At 42.1% G+C, this 27,194-nt stretch overlaps 1 protein-coding gene across 7 annotated transcripts in view; it reads left to right on the top strand.

Moving 5' to 3' along the window:
• The window catches only part of LOC147021069 (myocyte-specific enhancer factor 2C-like), a 91,998-nt gene extending 65,507 nt beyond the window's left edge, over positions 1-26,491 (top strand). For 4 of the 7 annotated variants that reach the window (XM_085890797.1, XM_085890798.1, XM_085890799.1 and 1 more), the window contains exons 7-10: positions 8,108-8,286; positions 15,828-15,930; positions 20,758-20,902; positions 24,968-26,488. In XM_085890797.1, coding sequence (XP_085746923.1) covers positions 8,108-8,286; positions 15,828-15,930; positions 20,758-20,902; positions 24,968-25,307 — 767 coding nt within the window. In that variant the 3' untranslated portion in view covers positions 25,308-26,488. Of the gene's footprint in view, positions 1-8,107; positions 8,287-15,827; positions 15,931-20,757; positions 20,903-24,967 lie in introns of all 7 variants that reach the window. The other 3 variants (XM_085890802.1, XM_085890801.1, XM_085890803.1) reach the window with 3 other exon arrangements.
• The last annotated feature ends 703 nt before the right edge of the window (positions 26,492-27,194 follow it).

Here is a 27,194-nt window from a genome sequence, read left to right as displayed (position 1 = left end):
CCAATGACAAGACACGGTGCTATGACATCACGAATGATGTCACAAATAATGTGTATTTATTTATTATTATTATTATTATTATTATTATTATTATTATTATTTTTTGCACGATTCACAGTCCGATCTGATTGAAACTTGCCAGGAATATTGCTGGGGACCCGCGGATGTGCCTTTTCAAGGTTTGATATTAAGGTTTGAGAGTGGGGTCGAGAGAGGGGAGGGAGAGAGGGGGGGTGAGAGAGAGGGGGTGTCAATTCGAGAGAGGGGGTGAGAGAGGGGGAGAGAGTGGGGTGAGAGAGGGGGTGAGAGTGGGAGCGAGAGAGAGGAGGGGCGAGACTAGGGGGAGCGAGAGAGAGAGGGTGTCACAATTCTTCTTCGTTTGATACGACGTCACAATTGACGCTGGGAACCTGAGTATGTTTCCCAAGTGTTTCTCAAGTTATGGCCATTTATGATATGATTGGTCCATTCTAATTGAAAAAATGCCCCAATCCAGTCGTCGTTTACGAGAGCGAAGAAACGAAGCTGCACATACTGGCATGCCTCACCCACGAGAGAGGGTACTGGCACGAGAGAGGGGGAGAGAGGAGGGGGCGAAAGAGGTGGGGGGGGGTGAAAAAATGCCCCAATCCAGTCATGGTTTATGCACCTACGGGCCCACACTGACGGGCCCGCACTAGTTAAGATTAAATTTGACAATCTTGATCAAGGCTAAGGTCAATCGGATGAAAACTGATTATTTTTCAGATTGAAATTGATGATTTTAGAAGTTTGACCTTGAGTTGACCTTAACCATTTAATCGCAAAAAATAGTTGCTTTCCAAATACAGTGACGCAATATGCAAATCGTGTTCAACTTTCAAGTCAATCGGATGAAAAATGACTATTTTTGAAATTCTACCTCAAGATGACCTTTGACCTCAAAATCGATGGGCTTCTCAATTGAGACTACGTCGGTAACTTGGTAAAGCTTCATGATAATCAGTTTAGAATTGTGGCCTGTAGGTGATTGACAGACAGACAGAATAACAAAATCAACTGATCAATATTGTCGCGGGTTTGGGCGGTTAGGTTAACCCCCACCCCTCGACGCAATTGTGGTGGACGGGCGGTTAACACCGACCAGGCCAGATTGCCAAGTGGTTTTCCTTCGGAGGTGGACACGTGATCCTCGAAGACCGCCGCATGCGCGTGGGAATGGCATTGGCAGAACTGGTGGAGCGATGGATGCGCAGCACAAGGGGTTTATATTCGAGCCGCACGACAAATACACGGACACAGAAACTTAAAATAAACGTGGATTTAATGAAAATAGACAAATATTTAGAAGGGACAATAATTCAGAATGTAATAATGCGTGACGTAAACTAAGCCTAAAGTCGAGGCACCTCTATACACAGACTTGAATACAGACGAGGGGAAAATGAAACAAAAGAAAATCATTCCCTTTTTTTTGTGCATTTAGCGTGGTTCAGCGATTGTCTCTGTGGAACTTTGGAATTGAGGCCCTTCATCCTGCATGGGTAGACATACCCAAAATGGCTCTGAGCCGCTCTCTTGCAGTAAGATGGTGTACTTGAGGCAATTCGTTAGGCGATATTCAACGCCACGGTTCACCATCCACCGTGAAGCTTCTTCGTCGATTATGCTTACCGACCTCCTGCTTGGCAGAATGGCGCTGTCTCTTTGGGGATATAGACGAGGCTTTGAGGTCGGTCTCTCACGGCCAGACAAGAGTCAATGGCCAGTGCCTTGCTCGGTATGCGAGCCGATTCACAGCACAACACGAGAATCACGCAGCCATTTTGTCGTGCCGAGAGGAGAGCAAAGCAAGATCCTCCGTCCCAGCCATGTTCCTCTCGCAACTACTACTGCGAACCTCACCCTTCTTCCATTTCTGGGCTTGGCTTGCTGGCACGAAACCCAGGAAGGCGGGGCTTCGACCTGCTCGGCTCTTCTGGCTCGCTTGTTGTTGTAGTGGTTGTGGTTATAAAAATGAAACTCCTTCGTGGCTGGCTTGTAAATGCAAAAATGTTCACAGGGCCAATCACATACTTGGGGAAATTATCCTTAATCCCTATCTAATTAACACTGCACCCCCCCCCCCCCCGGCGCGTGGTGACGAGTAACACTTAAGCTCACAGTTTCCCTACTTCATTTACATCGAGATGTCTCCTACACATCCACGGATCAAACGACTCTCTTCAATCCTAACTTTCCTTTTGAAATCCCTCCATCTACCCCCCCCCCTCCACCACAACCATAACAATATATATTTTTAAATCTTCGATTTTGCAAGTAGTAATAAAAAAATAAAACCAAAAGAAAAACAATGGGGTACCAAGCCGTAAGGCTTTGGTACCCCAATAATGATAACCGAATTTGGTCATTATTTATTTTCCCACTTCTTGAATGTATTTAGTTTTAAAGAAAATTGCTTTCTCCCAAATGCTCGGTGGATTTAAATGTCGGACTCGTGGCCTCAAGGCTGAATTTGCTCATGAATTATTTTTTTTGTTGTTGTTGTCGTCGTCGTCGTCGTCGTCGTCGTCGTCATAATATCATAACTATTAGCTAATGCTCTGGATGGTTAGCCCGTGAATGATTTCTAACTTTCAGACTCACCACTTTGTTTTGATAGCTCTGATATGCTCCCCCCCCCCCACAGTTACAATCTCTCATCACACACTCATTATAGTATCCCTCCTTCCCTTCTTTCCTTCATCTTCCTTCACTCCCTCTCAGACTATGGAAGCTGACGGTGTGTGAGCATTTTACATCAATGTGCATTTCAAGGCGTACGTGTTTGCGAAGCGCACACCACCCTTACACTCTGTTTCCTTGTTGTTTTTTTTGTTTTCCATGATCAGCATGATGAGACTCGTTACCGGTTAAGTCCACAGAGGCTTTCATACATCATCTTAATCAATGAAGTTGAGAATTTGTCCAGTGGTTCGGTACTTAAACCTTTTTTTTTAATCGTTGTATAATCTATAAACAGGTGTCTTGACTGCTTTCAACCATCCCTTTTCGTGTACACCACCATCCCTCCAAATTCTATCTCCAGGCACTGCATGATGTCGTCGCCTGGTGCTGGAAGGGTGTACTCAATTTTCTTTCCGTTTGTTTGTTTGTTTGTTTGTTTGTTTGTGCGGGCGATATCTCAGATATCCTTTGTTCTCGGAAACTAAAATTTGGACACAATAGTGAACAACTGCTTTGGCTAAAACAAGATATTTTTTTATTTTTTGATGAATCGATTGATTGATTGATTACTTATTTATTTTCTTTCTCGTCTGGGCAATATCTCAAGCACCTTTTGAGTGAGGAGGCTGATATTTGGACATGACGGTGAAAAAGTGATTTGGCAATAAAAGGGAAGCCTGATGTTTGCTTCATGGTTAGGTTGGTGGGCTTGGGACCCTTGGGTCCTGAGTTCAAATCCTATTCGGGATTGAATTAATACCAGGTGGGGTTGACTCTGCCTGTCATGCTTGGCCATCCTTCCGAGGTTGGCAAAACGAGTACCAGCTTGCTGGTATCCTGTGTCGGAGTGGTGACCCATCCAGGATTGTGCCAAATAGCTAAGGAGACTGCTTAGGCAGCACCAATGTTCTGCACAGAGTATGGTCCCAATGGATGGATGGATAGAAGCCTGGTGTTGGCTTGGTGGTTAGGGTGGCTGGGTTGGGATTTTGGGGTCATGAGTCTGATCCCCTGTTGGCCATTGAATGAACACCAGGTGGGGTTGACTTTGCCTGTCATCCTTCTGAGGTCAGCAAAATGAGTACCAGTGTGCTGGTAATAAGGGCATTGCATCAGTGGCATAGCCGCATACCCGGCCAATGATGCTACCTGCAGCCTGATGCTGCATATAAATGAGGGAGAGGGCTGTGAAAGGTATTTTTGATTTATTGATTAATCAATTAGTTATTTAATTTTTTGATTCATTACTTTATTTCCAAAAAGTTACAGATTCAGATGAAACCATGGTGCTTTAGGTATTGGCCAATTGATTAAGAAATTACTTTTCGATTATTTATTTTTATTTTTTTAATTGCATTTATTGTACACCGCTCCCTCCCAATTCTGTCTCCATGTGCTGCATGGCGGCGTTGCGAGACACCGAAGGCGCCCCCCGGCAATTTGTGTCTGAAACCTCTCAACCGCGTGCTGGAGGATTTGTTATTAATCTATTTGGCATGGGGCGGTGTACTTTAAATGTAGCTCTACTTTTTAAGTTTATATTTATTTATTTATTTAAAATATTTAAGTGAGCTCTTCTGAAACCTAACTTCTTCAATATGTGCTGCTTTACTGTACATATGTGGGAAATAGGGCATCTGAACAAAACCATTGATATTTTTTTCAATTGAAACCATAGTTCGCTGATGTCACGAAACAACATCCATTAGTGAATTTGACATCAGCAATCTGTGCACCACCGCTGCCATATTGGAGTACGGAAAAAAAGAAAGAAAGGAACTTCCATTCATGATCGGTTGAGTTGTATCGTGCTTTGTGTGTGTTCATGGCCAAATAATTGGGGTCAAAACTTTTCCGAAAGCTTAGGTACGTCAATACACTGGATACTTTTTCTGGGGAGTGATGTTATAACAATGCAGGTTATCGGCACACAGACTCGTATGAATTGCTGAATACAGCAAGGTCCAGAAGCAAGACAAACTTTCCAACGATTTTGTGTCCAGATTTCGTGAATTATTTTGTATTTACCAAGTTCTTACACCCTGGAAGACTTTGGCATGGAAAGGTTTTGATGCTTTACAACCAGTTGGTCTGGCTGGATCAGTGATGTGGCTGTTTTTTTTTTTTTGTGCAGAATGTCTATCGCGTTGTACGAGCAGAGATATGCCTTTCACACATCAATGGCATGAACTCGTGTTGGCAGAGCAGATAAGCATGATTTGTTTGCTCTGCCAGCTCCTTCAATACCCTGTTTATCTGGTAAAACGTGCCAATTCCATTTACCACTCAGTTTTGGGGACTCGAATGGTTCGTGTCGTGTTAAAACCTGATGATGTGACGGGTCGATCTGTGGATGACGTCACGGTCGACACATTTTACACGGCTCGAGTGCCTCGAAATCTGCCAATTCACCACCGTTCCTAACAACAAGCATTTTGTTCTTTTCTAAATGGGGTTCTCTCTCGTTGTTGATAAATTACCATCATTCACCAAACTCATCATAACAGAGGGGGCCATTAAAACCGTCCCTTCTGTTTGCATCTGCATGTCAATGTAAGCTTCCTATTGTTTTGCAAAAAAAGTAGGTCATGTTGTCCTGATGTTCAAATTCATGTCTGGGCTTGGTGTCACATTTTCCAGTTCTTTACGCTCTCCTGGAATGGCTTCCATATTGCAATCTCAAAGGAAACGTGATCCAAGCCTGCTCCCCCCCAAACCCCTTCACAATTCCCTCCAATTCCACCCAAAACCTCCCAGTCAAATGCGATGAATTTAAACACGTGATTATTATTATATATATATATATATTTTTTTTGTGAAAACCAACAATTAAGAAGGCCATTTGTGATATTATTTATAAAAGAGCAATACAAGCGTTTTGTTTGTTTGTTACTCTGTGAACCACGTTGCCAAATTTTACAGCAACACAATAATTGTGCGGAAGGGCATTCTTTCAGTTGATGTTGGAGAATTTTGCACTTGATAACCCCCATAAAGGTCATTCCTTTACAAGAATTCCCTGTTCCGCGATTAATTACATCTGCACCGGTTTTAATGATGGAAGGAAGTTTGGCTTTCTGACCAGCAGTTGTTCGCGCTCTTTGAAAGAACAGCCACAGCATCTTTAATTGGACTGAAATTTGGACTTGCTTTGGCAACCGGCAATGGACCGGATCTTTTCATGCTTCGGGAGGATGGAACAGAAAGTGTCTTAAACTCGAGACACCCATGCCGTCGGTCAAACGATGGTGATTGCTAACTGATGGCTTCAGTGGGAATTGATGGCATACTGTTTGTATATTTGATAGCAGCGTAAAATAGGAATATAATGTGGAGCTTCCATTTGACATGGATTGTGATCTGCACGCGAGTCCTGCCCTGTGTTGATAGTTGACACTAACTTGGCACCCATATGTCCATCCAATCAAAATGCTGAACTAATGTGAAGTCTGCAAGCGCAGGCAGTGAAATTATCGGGGAAGTGGTAGTGGGAATCCTGCAAAGGCTCCCAGGATTGAAACGCCGCACGACAAGTCGTACTGAAGTACGCAGTTTGGTGTGTTTGTCACTGTTTGTGTTTTTGACATTACTTATCCAATCTCAATCAAACTTGACAGGAGGATTGAGTGGTCACACAGTGCAGGTTGTACCGACTTCATTTTCCCCTCCTCCCCAAGGCGGTTTTCCACATTTTGGCGAAATCAATGTTAAGATGTCAATCCTTGTTAAGATGGCTAATCGTGGCGTTCTTCCAAGACCACATCTAATTACAAAAGTAGTAATAATAATGATGATGGCAAAATATTTATGTTATTCCAAAACGATATTAATACTAACAAATACGTGCCCGTACGCGCAAAAAAAAAAAAATTCAAACCACGAGCCAGAAACAACCACACAGACCGTTCCTTCGCTCTCGCGTGCCTGTACGTGCCAACCCCCCCCAAAAAAAAACAACAAAAAAAACTTTCAAACAACCACACAGGCCGTTCCTTCGCTCTCGCGTGCCTGTACGTGCCAACCCCCCCAAAAAAAACAACAAAAAAAACTTTCAAACAACCACACAGGCCGTTCCTTCGCTCTCGTAAACGACGACTGGATCGGGGCATTGTGTTTATCTATAAATGCGCATACGAAATCGAGAAATTATTAGAATACATTAAGTCATCACTATCCGGAAGTGGTGCGTGCCTGTACTGAATGTTCACATGCATTCCACGAATTATCACTTGCATTGAAGTCACAACTGCTGTGATACTTTCACACACAGAGTTAATTCAAATCAAGTTTCCCTCCCTGTCTTTGCTTGTCATGACATTCGCTGCCATTGACCATTGCCACTCCTACGCCACAGTAACTAAGGCACCGATCCCCATCGTAACTGGCACGGCATGTGACGTCATCGTCGGCCGGCCGTGCACCGGCCTACGCAGGAACGTGTCCTTTCATTGGTTGGTAAATAAATGGCCATAACTTGGGAAGTACTTGTCCGATTAATATCAAACCTTGAAAAGGCACATCCTCAGGTCCCCAGCAATATACCTGGCAAGTTTCAATTAGATTGGACGAGTGGTTGTCAAGAAACAGCGGTCACACACACACACACACACACACACACACACACACACACACGCACACGCACACGCACACACACACACACACACACACACACACACACACACACACACACACACACGCACACGCACACGCACACACACACATTGCTGGAATTATAGATAGATAATATAATCTCTCCCTAAAGGGTTTTTTCCTCCTTGGAAAAGGCCGCGTTAACGTGTATAAACAAAAGTAAAGGGAGAAAACCTGATGTTCTTGAGGCCCGAGCCTAGATCTACTGTAATTTATATAACGTAACCCGACCCTGCCGCGCCCACCGGGAGCGTGTGTACCACTATGTATAAATGTCTTTCCTCGTGTAAAGGAGACTCCATGCAAGTTACAGCACTTTACGAGTTGATGAGTACATGCAGATTTTTTTTATCCCCCCAGGAGCATAACATATTCCATGGGGGATTCAACTTCCAGTTAGAGCATGATCCTCAGCTCCCACTAAATGTGACGAAAGGAAATCCGATTACAGCAAGTCGGCCGAAGGAACATTCTCATCAATAACTTGTCTTTATTTATTTTTCTTTCTATGATATCAAGTGGAAATTCTCCCAGCGTGTACTTTCCTGATACATTGCTTTCCCCCGGTGTCTGCAACAATCGGGTTAATTGAATTGAAGCTAGTTCTGCTCACTCTTCTCCTTTCTCCCTTTTGTTTATTTATTTATTTATTTATTTATTTATTTATTTTTGATGGGGCCTCGTTGAGTTACTGGTTGTGTACCTGATCATGGGATTCATTCCACGTTTGTCTATTTGTTGTGCTTTTCAGGGAATGGTTTCCAATCACCGAGCCACGCCCCCTCATCGCATATTCAAGGCCACCTTGCCAAGTCCAGTCCTTCTCTTCTGCCAGGCCCCCAAGATGCACAAGGCATGTCCAAGGTGCATGGATCATTACAACATCTTCAAATGCAAGCTGTTAGCAAGCACTGCACGATGCCTTCCATGGTGAGACATGACTGTAATGGTACTTTTAGATTAATTATTAGTCCATGATGAGTTTCACTGGAGGGGACGATAGGTTTTCTGTCCATCTGTCCATCCGTCCAGCCCACCTGTGGTTTTTTTGGACTCCCACCCCCCCCATACCCTTCAACATATTCAACTGAAACTTTGTACATGGCTTTATTAGGATAAGCTACAGAACAAGTTCGAGTTTCACGGTGTTTTGTCAATTTTTATACGCCCGATATTTATATCGGGGCGTATTACGTGATACCGGTCGTCCGTCCGTCCGTTCCTGTCCGCACTCTAACTCTCAAAGTTTTCAAATTTCACGTTTCATATTTGGTACATAGGTACAGACTGTGGAGACGGTGTGTCACGACATACGTTTGTCATCTAAAGTGGTTGCCATGGCAACCAGGATGCTGTTTTCCATGTAGTAACACAATTCTGTATATACCTTCTTGTTCGGGCGTATATTGTGCTCACTTGAGCTCTTGTTAACAGTTATGTCCTTTTTGTACTTCGAAAATATCACATCGGAAGAGGACAGGTTTTCAAAAATAATTGTCGCTTTTATGATTATTATTAGTGCGGGCCCGTAGGTGCGTGCTAGTATGTGCCTTGTGACGTCATATCAAACGAAGAAGAAGAATTGTGACGCCCCCTCTCTCTCTCCCCCTCTCTCTCTCCCCTCTCTCTCTCCCCCTCTCTCTCTCCCCCTCTCTCTCTCCCCCTCTCTCCCCCCCTCTCTCCCCCCTCTCTCCCCCCTCTCTCCCCCTCTCTCCCCCTCTCTCCCCCCTCTCTCCCCCCTCTCTCCCCCTCTCTCACCCCTCTCTCACCCCTCTCTCACCCCTCTCTCACCCCTCTCTCACCCCTCTCTCACCCCTCTCTCACCCCTCTCTCACCCCTCTCTCACCCCTCTCTCACCCCTCTCTCACCCCTCTCTCACCCCTCTCTCACCCCTCTCTCACCCCTCTCACCCCTCTCTCACCCCTCTCTCACCCCTCTCTCACCCCTCTCTCCCCCTCTCTCTCACCCCTCTCTCCCCCTCTCTCCCCCTCTCTCCCCCTCTCTCCCCCTCTCTCCCCCTCTCTCCCCCCTCTCTCCCCCTCTCTCCCCCTCTCTCCCCCTCTCTCACCCCTCTCTCACCCCTCTCTCACCCCTCTCTCACCCCTCTCTCACCCCTCTCTCACCCCTCTCTCACCCCTCTCTCACCCCTCTCTCACCCCTCTCTCACCCCTCTCTGTCCCCCTCTCTGTCCCCCTCTCTGTCCCCCTCTCTGTCCCCCTCTCTGTCCCCCTCTCTGTCCCCCGCCTCTGTCCCCCGCCTCTGTCCCCCGCCTCTGTCCCCCGCCTCTGTCCCCCGCCTCTGTCCCCCTCCTCTGTCCCCCTCCTCTGTCCCCCTCCTCTGTCCCCCTCCTCTGTCCCCCTCCTCTGTCCCCCGCCTCTGTCCCCCGCCTCTGTCCCCCGCCTCTGTCCCCCGCCTCTGTCCCCCGCCTCTGTCCCCCGCCTCTGTCCCCCGCCTCTGTCCCCCGCCTCTGTCCCCCGCCTCTGTCCCCCTCCTCTGTCACCCTTCCCTCTCCCTTCTCTTTCCCCCCTCCTCTCTCTGTAAATGTATTCACAAATGTCTACCAAGCACAACAATTAATTCCAACCTTGAGAAAAAAACAGCTTTCAAACCATTGGGAAACAGCTGTTTCCCTTGGGAAAATTCAAACCTTGGGAAAAAAACAGCTTTCAAACCTTGGGAAACACTTAGGAAACAGCTGAAACGGATGAAGAATGATGTCAAACTTTGAAAAGGCACATACTCAGGTCCCCAGTGTCGATTGTGACGTCATACCAAACGAAGAAGAAGAAGAATTGTGACGTCAATTGTGCAAAAAAATAAATAAATAATTAAATAAACATTAATTGTGACATCATTCGTGATGTCATAGCACCGTGTCTTGTCATTGGTTGACACATAAATGGCTGTAACTTGGGAACCGCTCGTCTGATTAATATCAAACCTTGAAAAGGCACATCCGTGGGTCCCCAGCAATATTCCTGGCAAGTTTCAATCAGATCAGACAGTCAATCATGCAAAAAATAAATAAATAAACATTAATTGTGACGTCATTCGTGATGTCATAGCACCTGTCCTGTCATTGGTCGACAGATAAATGGCCGTAACTTGGGAACCGCTCGTCCCATCGATATGAAACCTCGAAAAGGCACATCCGCGGGTCCCCGGCAATATTCCTGGCAAGTTTCAATGAGATCGGACCGGCGGTCGTAGAGAAATGGCGGTCGCAGACAAACACAGACACACAGAGATTGCTGGAATTATAGATTTTTTTATTTTTTGGTTGCTGAAAATTAGAAGTTATGATGAAAACATTTGAATAGCTCCCCCCCCCCCTGTTTTGAGGTAGTTTCATTACTTCTATCAGTATTTGTGAATACTACAACTAGATGCTATTCATAGAATATTTACCCCATACAGTCTTGAGAATGACTTGGTGCAAGCCAACTCTTCTGTTTTTTTGTTTTTTTTAAAAGGATTTTGTACACCGCTGCTTCCCAATTCCATATCTCGGCGATGCATGACGTCATCGTCGGGTGCCGAAGGAAGGGAGTACTCGCTTTTTACTCCGTTTTCTTGTTTGCTTGTTTGTTGCCGAAAAAAATTTAATTGGGTGGTCGCTAGACTACCGTTTTTCTCAGGTTTTCCGTCTGTCTGTATGTAATGGACAGCCCTCGAGGCCAGAAGAGTCGACCGATTTTGATGAAACTTGACTGGTAGGTGCATACCAGGATCTAGTTGTATGCTTTTCAGCACCGTTGCTATGGATGCCACCGTTGCCCAGCAACGGGACTTTGAAATTTTTGAAAAAATCCGAAAAATATATATTTTTAAAAAATTGGCTTCCGTGCTTTTATGTGCACTATAATAAACCTCTTTGTCAAAAAATTTCAGCCCGATCCGTCAAACTATGACTGGTATGCAATTATATAGCGACCACCCATGTCACCTACCGGCTTGTCAAGTCTGTCCGTCTGTCACACGATTTTGGCCACAGTTTTCAAGCAAATGTTCTGAAAAAAATGTTTTTGTGTGTCGATGACCGACCGGCCAAGGTTCGCAACACTTAATTCGGGTGAAGATCCAAATCCGGATCCGGATTTGAGAGAATTTTAAGTGATTCTTCACCAGCGAGAGCGCCAAAAACGATATTGAGCACAATATCTCAAAAAGTTATGAATGGATTCCGATGAAACTTGGTGGATAGGTTGGATATGTGACGAGGACAAATCGATTAAGTTTTGGTGACTATCCGGATACGGATCCAGATACGATATTTATTTAATTTTTTTCATGATTCTTCACCATTTCGAGATGGGATAAAAACGATATTGCACGATATCTCAAAGTTTTCGACTGATTCGGATGAAACTTCGTGGAAATGTTGGGTGTGTGACAAAGGACAAATTGATTTGATTTTGGTGAATATTCAAATCTGGATCCGGATAAGACAATTTTTTAAGTGATTCTTCACCATTGAGAGATGTGGTCAAAAACTATGTATAGCATGACATCTAAAATAGTTGTGGACGAGTTGGTTATGTGACGAGAACAAGCCGAATCGATTTTGGATGAGGTCCGGATTCAGATCCGACCTATCGGAGGCACACAAAATGTAAACTGTTCAGCCTGGCGGAGTTTTGTGCTCTACCGAGTGCAGTTCCGTTTCACCGAGTCGTCACTCAATGAGTGATTTTTCGATCGTTTGTTTGTTCGGGCAATATCTCGGCCATCCTTTGATCTCGGAAGCTGAAATTTGGGGACAAAAGTGAAGATGTGCATTAGCAAAAATAATATATATTTTATTTTTTGATTAATCAATTGATTAATTACTTAATTGTTTTAATTTCTCATCTGGGCAATATCTCGGACACCTTTTTGAGCTCGGAAGCTGATATTTGGACTTGACAGTGACCAAGTGATTTGGCTGCAAAGAGTATCTTTGATCAATTAATCGATGAATTATTATTCATTTCTTCGATTACTTTTCAAAAAGTTAGATTCGGATGAAATGGTGGTGATTTGGGTGTGCTATTCGGCAATTGATTATTTTATGATTATGATTTATTTATTTTAGTTCTGCAATTGATCAGTCAATTATTGTTCATCGCTCCCTCCCAATTCTGACTCCATGTGCTGGAAGGCGGCATCACCGTGTGCTGAAGGTGCCCCGGCGATGTCGGATGTCGTGCGCTGGAGAATTGTTATTTATTTGGAAGATGTGGTGTACTTTGAATGTACTGCTATTTGTTTTTCTTTGATCCAATATGGTGCCAGACCAGTGATTGATGTCACTTTTGTCAAACTATATTTCCCATGGATAGTTTATCAATTAAAGTTTGGCAATGATCGGTTAGTGGTTTCAACAATTGTAGAGAATATATATATATATATATATATATATATATATATATATATATATATATATATATATATATATATATATATATATATATATTGTTTTTTTTTTCATGCTGTTGCACTTTCAGGTTGTTGATCAAGCGTTGCACTTGTCGAATTATGACGTCATAATGAAGGCACTGATGACATCATCATTAACATATTTTATTTCCCATGGAGAGTACTTACCGATGAGCCATGTTTCATGTTTTCCATGGAGCTGTTTTGGAGATAGAGGTGCAAAGATTTTTTGGGTTTTTTTTTCCAAGATGGTGCCTGTACCATGTGACCTACGACCTTATAATTATCATCATAAATTCCTACAGGAGGAGATGCACCGATTTGGAAAATTTTGTGTCAATCAGACTAACGGTTGCTGAGAAAATGAATTTTTATAATGCGCACACACACGGACTCGACCGATCGCTTGGCCTTGCTTTTAATTTTGTGAGCACAGGGTAATAAACCAACTGAATGCCAATTGCATTTTGTGTGCTCTTGATAACACTGCTGCTAGCAATATCACTGTCGAACATACTACTTCTCACGTATGTAACATGCTGCCGGGTCGCATCTTTGGTTGAGGGCACGTCTATGCTTCTGATGCCCTCTGCTGTCTACGCTGTCATGTCTATGCCTTTTGCTGGTTACGGCACAAATTTATTTGGCTGCGATTCCGGTGATAGTTGGCCTAGTCTTCCTGAACAACACCATGGGATTTTAACGTCCATCAATCAATCCTGGCGGACGGGAAGGTCTGCGGTAGCCAGAAAATAAACACATCGCAACTGAAACTGGAAGGGCACTTGGTAAACCGCATACCTCTGTCATGTAATGCCTGATCCACAAGAATATATATCTGGCCCAATACATTTTTGAAATATCATGCTATATATCGCTTTTGGTCCTATATGTCAATGATGATGAATCACTTTAAAAATTAAATAATTCTTTTATCCAGATCAAGATTCGGATCTTCACGAAAATTTAATCGATTCTTCTTTCACGCACCCAAAATTTCCACCAAGTTTCATTCGAATCCGTCCACAAGTTTTTTTTTGAAATATCGTGCTATATATAATTTTTGGCCCCATCCATCAATGAAGAATCTCTTTAAAAAATTCTCGTATCCAGATCTTCAGGAAAATCCAATCAGTTCGTCCTCGTCAAACACCCAACCAGCCCACCAGATTTCATCCAGATCTGTGCACAACTTTTTTTAGATATCCTACACAAACAGACAAACAAACACAGAGAGAGGGGGTTTACTGTTCATAGTTGAACACTGCAGAACACAAATCTTATTTTTGTCGCATTCAAAACTCCTTCCATTTGGCAGTACTTGGACCAAATATCCAGCCCCTTAGGGCAGAGTAACGATGAAATTTGCATTCACGCCATCATGCCCCGAGTGCAGAATAACTATTTGAGATTCTACAATCTCAAAAATCTGGCGGCGCATCTTGCTGCGCGGTTACCATCGCACCTGCTATGCAAAGTTCACGAACAAAACGAACGTAGATCGTGTTTGGAAATGAAAAGCAACAGTTCAAAAGGCTTAAAATGTCCTTTTTAGCTCGCCTGTTCGAAGAACAGAGAGCTATAGCGATACCCCCGGCGTAAGCGTGAAAATGTTAAATTTTTTGTATTACGGAAAAACTCCGAGACGGATTTCAACGAAACTTGGTGGGGGGGGGTTTAGGTATGGTCCAAGGATCATGCCATTAGATTTTGGACTTGGCCCCCCCCCCAAAAAAAAATTGTTAGAGAAAAAACATGTTTTTGCAACGTTTTTTTCGACAAAATTTCGATTTTTTTTTTTTGCATTTGCATTTCTCCATGTTTTGTGATTTCCAACCCCCCCCCCCCCCAAAAAATAATTGTTGGAGAAATAAAAAATTTTTTTTTTGCATTTCTACATGTTTTAAGTGATTTCCACCCCCCCCCCAAAAAAAAATTGTTAGAGAAAAAAAATTTTTTTGCAACTTTTTTTCGACAAATTTTCGATTTCTTTTTTTTTGCATTTCTACATGTTTTGTGATTTCCAAACCCCCCTCTCAAAAAAAATTTTTGAGAATTTTTTTTTTTTTTGCATTTCTACGTTTTAAGTGATTTCCAATCCCCCCCAAAAAATTGTCAGAGAAAATTTTTTTTTTTGCATTTCTACATGTTTTAAGTGATTTCCAACCCCCCCCCAAAAAAAATTTAGAGAAAAAAAAAATTTTTGCAACTTTTTTTCGACAAAATTTCGATTTCTTTTTTTTGCATTTCTACATGTTTTGTGATTTCCAACCCCCCCCCAAAAAAAATTTGTAAGATAAATTTTTTTATGCATTTCTACGTTTTAAGTGATTTCCAACCCGCCCCTCAAAAAAAATTGTTCGAGAAAAAAAAAATTTTCAACTTTTTTTTAAACAAAATTTAGATTTTTTTTTTTTTTTTGCATTTCTACATGTTTTAAGTGATTAGGATTTCGACGAAACTTGGTGGGGGTGGGGGTTAGTCCAAGGATCATGCCATTAGATTTTGGACTTGGTCCCCCCCCCCAAAAAAAATTGTTGGAGAATTTTTTTTTTTTTTGCATTTCTACATGTTTTAAGTGATTTCCAACCCCCCCGCCCCCCCCCCCCCAAAAATAATTGTTAGAGAATTATAAAAAAATATTAATTATTAGACTTGTGTTTTAAAAACGATAAATGTATAAACAGGCGAGCATTGGGTGGCTTTGACACCAACTCTGCTTTTCTTAAGACGTGCTCATGCCAGCTTGTATTTTGATTGACAATTCCAGAGCAACGGCACAAATTTGCACAACTAAGTCAACGATGTTGACGTCGTCCATGTCTTCTCAGAAACGTTCAGCTTAACTGAATATTCATTAACTCGCTCTCACCTTCGGAGCACGTTTGAGTTCTGTTTGTTTAAGATTCTGTGCATCTATTACAATGTTTTGAACCTGGGATTGAAGAAGTCCAGTTGGCCAAAGATGAGTTGCTGATTTATTCAAAGCATTTTGGTTCTCTTTTCTTTTTCTTCCTTTGTCTCCATCCATCATGCTCTCGATTCCCCTACAGAGCCACCAGCACCTCGGATCGACACAGACGATGGCTGCGCCAAGCGTCTCCTCTTCAACTTTGGCTTCTTATCCAATGCCCCTCAACTCAACGCACCACAATGGTGAGAAAAGCTTTCTAACTGAAGTGGCGTAATTATTTACGACTGAGCAGCCGTTATATATTGATGAGGAGGAAGAGTAAGGAGAAGAATAAGAATGGGAGGATCCTGAGCTGATGTAAGCCTTGTGAAGCTCTGGGTGGCATTGAGACTGCAGATCGGGATTGTCTTGTGCCAGGCTGTGTAGGCAAGCTCTCGATTTTATTTATTTATTTATTTTTAAACCCCTGGTAGCTTCTTTCACCTTTTAATATTGAAATAATGGCGTACAGTGACGTCGCCTTTTAAAATGTATTAACCATAAATCTCACATTTATGCTCCTATTAATCTTGGTCACTACTTGTCTGCATCGAGGTACGTCATAGTCGATCACTCCATCCATGCTATCTGTAATCTTTGTTTTTTTTTTTTTTTTTTGTTCGTCACTCCTTCCCAATTCCATATCCAGGCAAGGCAGGACGCCATCGCCGGGCACCGAAGGGAGGGAGTACCTTGGTTTCCTTGTGCGTTTCCTTGTGCGTTTCCTTGTGCGTTTCCTTGTGCGTTTCCTTGTGCGTTTCCTTGTGCGTTTCCTTGTGCGTTTCCTTGTGTGTTTGTCTGGGTGATGCCTCGGTTCTCCTTTGAGCTCGGAAGCTGAAACTTTTTGACAAAAGTGAAAATGTGCTTTGGAAAAAACATTTTTTTTGGGGATTAATCAATTGATTGAATTGGGGATTAATCAATTGATTAATCAATTGAATTAAAAAATTCTGCAGAGCACAGTTATCATTGGAAATTTTTGTAACTTCGCATATTAAAGGCCTATAGAGGTCCCTTTCAGTGCACAGAATTTTGAAGGTCAAGGTCAAAGGTCAAGGTCACTTTGTCGCAAATCAGGGGAGTCGACGAAACCCTTATTTTTTGAGTAATTTTGATCGGATCGTCTTAAAACTTCATGGGAATATAGTTCATGGTCTGGCGCTCAGCTGATTAATTTTTGGTGGCGATTGGCCTTGACCTTCATATGTTTTTTTTGTTATCTTGTCAAAACTAAGTTTTTGCAAGATATGCGAGTCAGCTTGTATGTTTTTTTGTTTGTTTGTTTGTTTGTCTGTAATCACATATAAAAAATTCTGCAGAGCACAGTTATCATTAGAAATTTTTGTAACTTCGCATATCAGAGGCCTATAGAGGTCACTTTCAGTGCACAAAATTTTGAAGGTCAAGGTCAAAGGTCAAGGTCACTTTGTCGCAAATCAGGGGGGTCGACGAAACCCTTATTTTTTGAGTAATTTTGATCGGATCGTCTTCAAACTTCATGGGAATATAGTTCATGGTCTGGTGCTCAGCTGATTAATTTTTGGTGGCGATTGGCCTTGACCTTCATGGTTAGCGCCTTTGGTCAAACATATTTGACCCCAAGGTCAAATTTTCAAGTTTTAGGAACCATATCGTGTAGTACCTCAAATTGAACACCTCGATGAGTGCTTTCTAGATATGTCAAGCTTGAGACATTATGATGTCATTTGGTGACATTATGAGGCAAAAGCATATTTTTCATGGTTACTCTGCAGAACGATTCTCATCGGAATCTCTCGTAGGCAGATATTCCTCAAGGAGTCGCTCCTGGTGGATAGCAGCTCTGTTCACCTCAGTGTGACCTTGATTAAGTCACACGTGGTCACCTTTTGGCAAGATACGGGTCACCCTGCGGGTGACATTGGTTTATTTGTCTGTCTGTCTGTTAGCAACTTTATGGCAAAACGGCTTTAGCAAACACTATCAGATTTAATCCACAGGTGGGCAATGAACCTCGGACGACCCCATTCTCTTTTGGGTCCAATTGGATCCAAGGTCAAGGTCACGAAAAGATCAAAATCGTTTTTCGCTCATAACTTCGTCAAAAATGATCTGATTTACTTCAAACTAAGCTTATAGTGAACCTTATTCTATTTGTTACTTATAATCCTTCCCATTCCTATAGTGAAAAATGCATATTTGTGAAGATCGGTGGGGTCCGAAGTTTTGGGGGTCATGGCCATCGGTCAAAATTACAAATTTTCCATTGAAATTAAAACATGGTTACGAAAATACAAGTTTACGGGAAAACAGCTGGCTCAAACACTGTCAAATTGTATCCACAGGTGGGCAATGAACCTCAGACGACCCCATTAACTTTTGGGTCCAATTAGGTCAAAGGTCAAGGTCAGGTCACAAAAGGTCAAAATCTTTTTCGCTCATAACTTCGTCAAAAATGGTTTAATTGACTTCAAACTAAAACTAAAATATTCCTTATTCTATTCCTTATAGTCAACATTCAGGTTAAGGATGTATCAGATTTAAATCTGATCCCCAAAATAACTTTATGCCTTAAATGGGTGGGATTTGTTGTGCCTGGCACCACTTGTTGATTTATTTATTACTTTATTTTATTTCTCATCCTGGCAATATCTTGGGCACCTTTTGAGATGGGAAGCTGATATTTTGACACGACTGAACAAATGATTTGGCACTAAGGAGTATTTTTGATTTGTCGATTGATCAATTAATCGATTAATTTCTTTCTTGCTTTCCGTGTGATATCTCAGCCATACTTTGAGTTTGGAAGCTGAAATTTGGGGACAAAAGTGAAGATGCTCTTTGGCAAAAATGTTTTTTTTTTTTTTTGGTTTTTGATTTATCAATTAATTGATTAATTATCTATTTATTGATGACATTTATTTTATTTCTCATCCTGGCAATATCTGATGCATATTTTGAGCAAGGAAGCTGATATTTGGATATGACGGTGACCAAGTGATTTGGCTCTAAAGGGTATTTTTGACTTATTGATTAATCGATTAATTCATTTTTCGATGAAATACTTAATTTTCAAAAAGTTACAGATTCGGATGAAATTGTGGTGGATTAGGTATGCTATTCAGCAATTGATTGAGAAATTAATTATTTTACGATTATTTACTTATTTTACTTGTGTAAATAATCAATTATTGTACACCGCTCCTTCCCAATTCTGACTCCATGTGCTGCAAGGCAGCATCACCGGGCGCCTTCGGTGCCCCGGCGATGTCGCGCATTGGAGGACTTGTTATTTATTTATTTGGCATGGGGGCAGTGTACTTTGAATGTACCGCAACTTGTTGTTTATTTATTTATTTATTTCCCTTCGAACCACTGTCCACTTTGCTGTGTCCTGACCATTTCCTTCTTCCCATATCATGAACGGTTCCAAATATTTTGACACTTTCTTGCGCAACCTTAGCGTGAATTGCTCAAATGCATGCTGTCTTGGACAACCTTCTGTAAATGAAGGTCTCCATCTCCCTCCATCCCTCCCTTCCATCTTTCCCATGAGCCATCTTCAGCAACCCATAATCTGCTCCAAGTGAGTTTGCAGTTCCATAACTAGTATATCACTTTCACTGATGTCATTACAGCCATTTACTCATATTCTTCTTGCGAATTAGTCCAATTTATTTTATTTTATAGCTATTTGGGTTATTGGGACATTAAAATAAATAAATGCTACAATTATAAATGAACAGGAAAGAAGCATTATATGTATATATGGAAAAATTATGGGCTCAGACCAGGAATCAAACCCAGGTTCTCTGGTGAGAACCGTACCAGTGCTCTCCCATCTGAGCTATCTGGGCGACCCACTGGCTGAGCACGCAATTCTCCCACATATAGAATTACCACTCTTTTGGACAAGGCCTTTGCTGCTCCTATGGTTGGCAATGCGTGTCCCAGAAGCAGTGGCGGAAAGAGAGTGGCAATTTTATACGTGGGAGAATTGCGTGCTCACCCGGTGAGTCGCCCAGATAGCTCAGATGGCAGAGCACCGGTACGGTTCACCAGAGGACCTGGGTTTGATTCCTGGTCTGGGCCCGTAATTTTTCCACATGTGCATATAAATAATTTAATCAATAGGAACGCATCGTTCGTCGGTGAAGATCCCGCAAGTGTCCTTCATGAAGATTAGGCGAGTTATCGCCGACAATGACAATCCGACAAGTTATCGCCGACAATCCAAATCTGCTCGAGTTGACCATTGGGCCAGGCCAGCCGGCTCGTGGATGACTTGAGGCAAACAACCCCCTTGGTGGAGCCCACTCGAAGGTGGGAATAGTTAAAGTACTAGTAGTCAATTATTTGTCAGACATGATCAACCGATTTCGTGTTTACTGCAGTTTTAAACCACGGGTAACATTTTATTAGCTCTGTGATGAACACCTTTATGGTTGTGCTTCTTGATCCGTCATAATTGAGCATTTAGTGGGGGGAGGGGAAGAGAAAAGGGGTGACAAGGGAGTGTGACGGAGAGATGGAGCAGTGGATGAAAGTGGGAATTAAGCAGAACCATTGATCAATATATTTATTGTGTATGCAAAGTGGCAGGATTTTCTCTGTGTACCCCCCCCCACCCCCTTATTTCTCCAAGCCACTTTGCTCTTCTTTCTCCATGACTCTTGCACTCTCCAAACTTCCTTCCTTTCCTCTTATCTTTCCCTATTTTCTCAATTTTAAACCTCACCCCCAACTTTTCCCCACCATTGTAACAATAAGTAATGGATAGATGGCCACTTCTACTCGGTGACCTTCGAGTATCACAATTGTGTGGTGGGGGAAATCAAATCCGATTGAATGATGAGTGACCTTGAAGCATTTTCTGCAACGTCGCGAAAACAATCACGTTAAGAACTAGTTATGTAAAAAAAACCCCAAAAAATTCCAATGATGTGTGTGCCTGTCATGTCCAATATTTAAACAGGCAACTAATGGGTTGACTTATTGACAAAGTATACCGTTGAATCGATTTGAGTTGGAATTGCTTTCCATCTCTGCAGCTGAATACACGATATGTCCAGCAGGAGGCTTGCCCATTGGAACTGGTTTTCCTCTGCCAGTATCCGTCCCGCTGGGCTCGACAGCTTGGCAGCAGCAGCGGCAAGAAGCGTCGAACCTGCACACAGGTTCCCTAACACCTCTAGGGTGAGTGTATCCACTGCACTCACCCCTGCCACTCACCCCTGCCACTCTTGGAATGTTGAGATGTGTGTTTTTTTTTTTTTTGAGCGTATAATTTATCGACCGACATGTTGACGCATTCATCACCGAGGCTGATGGTGACACGCACGATGAACAATATCTTCATGGTGCTTTCCTTTGTGAAATTGATGAGTACCCGACGTCGAGAAGCTCGTACTGACGATCCACCAATCACAAAGTGGCTTTGTTTTAAAATCTGAGTTTCCTTCCCAGGAACTTCAATACAGAAGGAGGCTGTTTGACCAATCAAAGTTTGTAGTTGCTTGACTGCGCTATCCATTTTATTTTATTTATTATTTATTATTTTTAACGCTGAGCATCAAATAAGGGAGCAGCATGTACTGTAGCATTTTTGGTCCCGGGGCATGACTCGACAGAGGTAGAAACTGTAAATCTCCAACAATCAGAGTGGACGTTCAAACCGTTATGCCACCAAGTCTGGTTAAAGGGTCAGATGACTAGTTTCAGTAAATCAAGGGTTAGATGATGAGTTTTCAGAAATTAACTTTGAGTGTTATTTGGCTCGACACAGAATTGAGATTGGTGAGTGACAATGTGCTGGAGGAACCAACTAAGTCGCATTCAATTGTTATACAGCTCAATTTAAATTGGTGCTACACCTCCAATAGTACGGCAATGAGGTAAGTGAGCATTCGAAGTTGAGAAAACCAACGATTATAAGATTTCACATGGACAGAAGAAAGTTTGAATCGTCGACCGTTATAAGAGGTAAAAACTGAACTGGCTTTAATTTGGTCCCCTTTGTGTCTCGGAATTGAAAAGTCTGACAGGGCAGGTTTCGTACAGAGGTAGTGTACTTATTGTTCGGCTGTCTCGTCTGGCCTCGAGATTGATGCATCACAGGCATGATGTTTCATCACTATGTGCACTGTGGTTTTGGTAGATGTTGGGCCGGGTGTCCAGTGAGGTAGCATTGTTCAGTGGATGTTTGAGATCCCTCATCTTTTATGAAAGAGGTAGGTGAGGCATTGCCGACACCCTAAGGAAATTACAACTCGCTGCTCATATCGCCTCCAGTTAAACTTGCAGGCCAGTGAAAGAGTTGGGACAAATTTCCCCCTTTACCAACTCCACAAGAAACCCGGCTAATTAGAGCTATTATAGAAAGGTCGTCGTGTTTTTAAATTTATTTATTTATTCCGATGCGGCTCGTGGCGACTTGGCCGCATCATTTTCTGGGGGGAGCGGCTGTGCCACCGATGCCATTTCCCCGTTACCAGCCCGCTGGTACTCGTGTCGCTGACCTCGGAGGGATAGCAGGCCGAGTCGACCTGCCTGGTGTTAATTCAACGGTTGGTGGCTTGAACTCAAGACCCTAAGATCTTAAGCCAGCCACCCTAACCATGAAGCCAACTCCAGGCTTGTGTGTTTCACATGAAAACGTACAAACATTCTTTGATTAACTTCTCTCAAATTATTCTTAAATAAATTCAACATAAGACCCCCCCCTCCCCCCCAATCAGGTGATTTTATGATATTTGTTGGATCAAGGTAACCACACCATGTCTTTATACCTGATGGATGTGGGATAATGGTTTCGAATTGTGAACTTTGCGATGAAACCACGGTTTGTATCTACTAGATTTCTATTTCGAAATTGATTTGCATATTTTGTTATGAAGCTCTGATTTAATATTTGTCCCAAAAAGCCTGATTGGAGTCGAAGAATGATTTATTGTTTCCTACTAATTACGGTAAATATCTTCATAAACCGTTCCTGACTTGGCGAAATGTAAGGTTGATACGACGTGTTGATTAACTCAAAAAAAAAAACAATCGACACGGCCATCTATTATGAAGGGGGCTTTCATGAGCCGAACAATTTTACGCTCTCGATTTTGATGAAATCGGTTCCATCGGGTTTGATTTGTTTTCTGCGAATAACACCGGATACGAAGCAACGAGCAATTATGTTTTGTTTTTTTTGGGGGTTTTTTTTTTGTGCACGAGTCATTTACATTGAAACAAAAGCGAAACTAAATGGATGCGGCTTTAAACGTTCCAATCGCCGTCGTGATGTTCCAAAGGTCGATGGGTTTGAGTAATATTTCGGCACCAAGTGGGAACAAGTACTGTCAGCTTTTAATGCCACGCATTGGAAGAGCGGTCGTAATTGAAAAGGCCGGGAAAAGGGCTACATTTGCACTTTAGCCTAAATATATCCGGGTTTCCTTGTTCAGTCTTGATATCACCCTTTTGCTTTTAACTGTGCAGCAGCATAAGCCTCGAGCTCGGCGAACTGGGATCCTCGCTTCAAATCCCACATCGCTAATTGCTATCAGGGTGAAACTTTTGGGACTGCAAGGATTTTGTGCTTTGGTTATTCCTTGACGTATTGCTGTAAGAACTGATGCTTTTTTTTTTTTTAACAAATGTTCTATGGATTCCGGTTATCGATGGGGGGTGACGATGAATGTGTATGCGACGTATAGTTGGTTAAGGCTCGTGAAGGAACTTGTTTTTAATCGGTTAAATGAAAAGAACGTTCGGAGGCATTCATTCGTACATGAACTTGTAGGTAAACTAAAAGGCAACGGACAGAGCAGAAGGATAACCAGTATATGGGATTTTAACCTTTTCGATGCCAGGATCGTCGGCTCAATGCTCAGACGGGAATGCCAAACGTGCTAATGCATCCTCATTTGATGTTTCACCTCGTCATTGAGGTGATATAATCAAATGATTAATCTTACGATTGACACATGAAATGATTCCTTTGAAAAGCATGCACACAGATACAACAACAAGTACTACTGCTGCTACTACTACGACGACAACTGCGGTTCTAATGGGTCCAATTATTCCCACCCTATTGTGGGAGTGGTTGAACGCTTTTTTGGTTCACGAGTCAGTAAGTGACCACTATATTCGTTATGGGTGTCTGTCTGTCTGTCTGTCTACCTTTCCCGAGCATAGCTCTGTGGGTTTTGATCCGATCCTAATAAAATTTGGGTGGGAGGTTTTATATCATGATCTAGTTGTGTTTTCCTGAGAATGGGCGTGGTGTGCCCATTATGGTTGGAGCCACGCCCAAAAAACGTGTATTTAGGGGGTAGCCGATTTCAAGTTACATCTTCTCCTAGGGGGGTTTGTTGAATCTGGTAGGGGTTTCAGTATTTGCTTAGCCCAATGGCACCTGCATAGCCCCACGGAGCTCGATTTTTTTTTTTTTTCATTTTTGTCCCAAGGTCAAGGTCACGAACTTAGAAAATGTCAAAAAAATCAATAAATTGGGCATCGAGCTCCTCGGGTTTTCAACTGTTTCGAATGAAAGTTGGTATACAAGTAGTGCTCTTCGAGTACGACAACTTTCATCATTTACGTTTTTCCCGATTCCCGCCAGTTTGCCCGTGGCGTCCTCTCGAAGGTCAAAAAATAAAAAAGGCGAACCGTGGACATTGCTTGTGAACCATCGCCGTCTCCAGACTTGTTTTTTTTTTTCTTTTCTGTTATTTTCTATTTTTTTTAAAATGAGCTCCGTCCGACCAAGCAATCATCCGTCCATGCGTTTTTGTGTACGCGATATTTCAAAAACCGTTCAACATTGAGCTTTCATGTTGCAGTTATATATTCTTCATAACATTATCTCCACCTGATTAAATCACCCTTGTGATTGGCTGAATTATGTTACCATGGCAACCATCTCAGTAACTTGGTTGGTGTTCGTGATATTTCAATAACCTTTTAGGATTTAGCTTTCATATTACACAAATCTATTCCTCATACTACCCAAAAAGGTGTGGGCTCTCGTGTATCAGGTCTGTAACAATGAAACGCACAGGACGGCCAACATAGTGTGCATGGGACAGGTTAGTTTATCATGTTTTATTTAATTTCATCGCCAAGTAAATTGAAAACCAGGTTGTTGCTAATGTTCTTGCAAATGGTGGCCCCTTCATTCGACCTAAATATGAAAAATGAAAAAAAAAAACCTCAATTTGAGTTTCTCGGCAATGACAGTTTGTCTGATCTCACCTGTGATTCCAGGGTGTGTGCAGGACCCGGCACCAGCAGACAGTCTGCAGTCTCAACCTGCCAGGATGGAAGCCTTCAGCAACCGCTTGCCATCAATATAAAGTCTGAGCCAATTTCACCCCCACACGAACCCCACAGGCCTGCAGAGAGTGGGGCTTGCACCGGTTTCACTCCCTCTACTACCAACTGTGTGAGCAGCAGTCCAAGCGATGAGCAAAACAAGGCCTCAGGCCAAGCATCCCGAGCAATGTTTGGGCCTAATGAAACTACACTACGCCGGGCCAACTATGGTGAAGGGCCAGAAATGGTGCTGCCCCTGAAACGTATGAGAATGAAGGACTGGGGGAACTAGAGAGAAATAGTATAAGAGAGAGAGAGAGAGAGGAAGAGGTTGGAGATGGTTGGCACAGGATGCAAGGGACTGGCACCTTGAATTTTTCCTCGTTCCAGCTTTCCACTGTTCACCTTATTTAAACCGGTTTTATCTCCTTGCTACTTTTTATTTTCTCTTTTTCGGTGTACATTCAGTAATGCAGTCATAAATTCCCTTTCTCCTTTTCATGTCACTTTGCACTGCAATTTTAGATTTTTTTTTGCATCTTTTACAATCGCAAGCCTGCAATTATTTTGTTTTAATTTTGTCTTTGTGAGTGTTCGTTCCGCAAGCAGATCGTTTGGGGAATCTTTATTCACCATTTTGTTAAAGGACAAATATAACATGTTGGGAAATTGGCTGGAGCAACGGAGGGAAGTTCCAAATCGGTCGGGATAAAAAAACTCCTGATCTCATTTGATGATTGACAATTAGATTTCTGCGAGTTAAAATAATAATAATAACAATTTGCAAAAAATTTACGTCCAAAAGCATTATTGATATATATATATATATATATATATATATATATATATATATATATATATATATATATATATATTTTTGGTAAAAGACTGCCTTTTTGTCATTTCTGCTTCAACTGAAGTTCACCTGCCTGCTTTCAGCCATTTTAATTCATCTTTTGCACTGTTAAACTTGTGGTTTGGTGTGTGCGTGCGCGCGCGTGTGCGAGACGATGCTTGGTTGTTATTATCTTTGTTTTAACCCTTAAATCCTGTTTGGAGGAAGAACAAATTCCTGAACTGTAGGACGCTTGTCCCCTTTTGTAAACTAGTTGAACAGAAGAGACCGGAGCACAATGTTGATGACAATCCAACCCCCCCTCTTTTTCCCCCACTTTTTTTTTTAATAGGACGTGTTTTTGTAGATGAAATGCTTTTGATACTGGAAGTTCTTTGCAAGTTTTTAATTGTATGTAAAAATTGTATTAATGATGTGGTGATGGCGGTTGGCAGCTCAAGAAGCGAGTTAGATGATCTTTTCCTTTTATTGTTTTTATTTTTTTATTTTTTGTATTACACTCGTCCTTCATGCCCCATCCCCCTTTACTCCAATTTACATTTTGATGACTATCAAAGGGCAAATTATTTTTAGCCAAAAAATGTTTTTGGTGCTAGAATATATATATATATATATATATATATATATATATATATATATATATATATATATATATATATATATATATATATATATATATATATATATATATCTTCCACCATAAATGTTTTTAGAATGATGACATGATTAGAGGGACAGCCTGCCATGATGGCTCGATTCCAGTGTCGCATTTCTCTCGTTGTAAATCCAGTGTTTTATGACATACCAAGGAAATTGTATTTTTGGTGTAAAGGAAGTAATGGGAGCTTTCAGATTTTTTTTTTTAACTGATTAAGCAGGAAGTGCTCAGGAACCTTTTACTTGCACGAGTAAGAAATACATGGAATGTTAAAGAATGATATTGAGATGTCTTGCTCTTGTAGTTAAATTTCCACTTTGATTATTATTAATGAAGGTTTATTTAATTTATGAACTGTCATAAGCATACGTTGCTTAGTCGCCATCGGCGAATGTATATTGGACAGGATTAAATTGCGAACTCATCCCGCTGGTGCCCGGTGAATGCAATTTCGAGAAATTTGAATTTGGACAGGGTATTGGCATATGATGACGTACTCTGTAACCAAAATTAAAACACCGTGGGATTTCACCGCCACCGGCGGATGCCAGCAGATGGATCCTCGGCCTAACGTCCACGTGTGGCGCACTTATTGATGCAACACCCTGCCTGGGCTCAAAGTCAAGTGTGCTACCTCCCGAGTTATTCTATCGGGCTATTGATAA

This window comes from Eptatretus burgeri, chromosome 8, assembly GCF_056783735.1.
Source record: "Eptatretus burgeri isolate ZD-2024b chromosome 8, Ebu_testis_v1, whole genome shotgun sequence".
Taxonomy (NCBI): domain Eukaryota; kingdom Metazoa; phylum Chordata; class Myxini; order Myxiniformes; family Myxinidae; genus Eptatretus; species Eptatretus burgeri.
The sequence above is the reverse complement of the archived record's forward strand: the minus strand, read 5'-3'. Positions and strand labels throughout refer to the sequence as shown.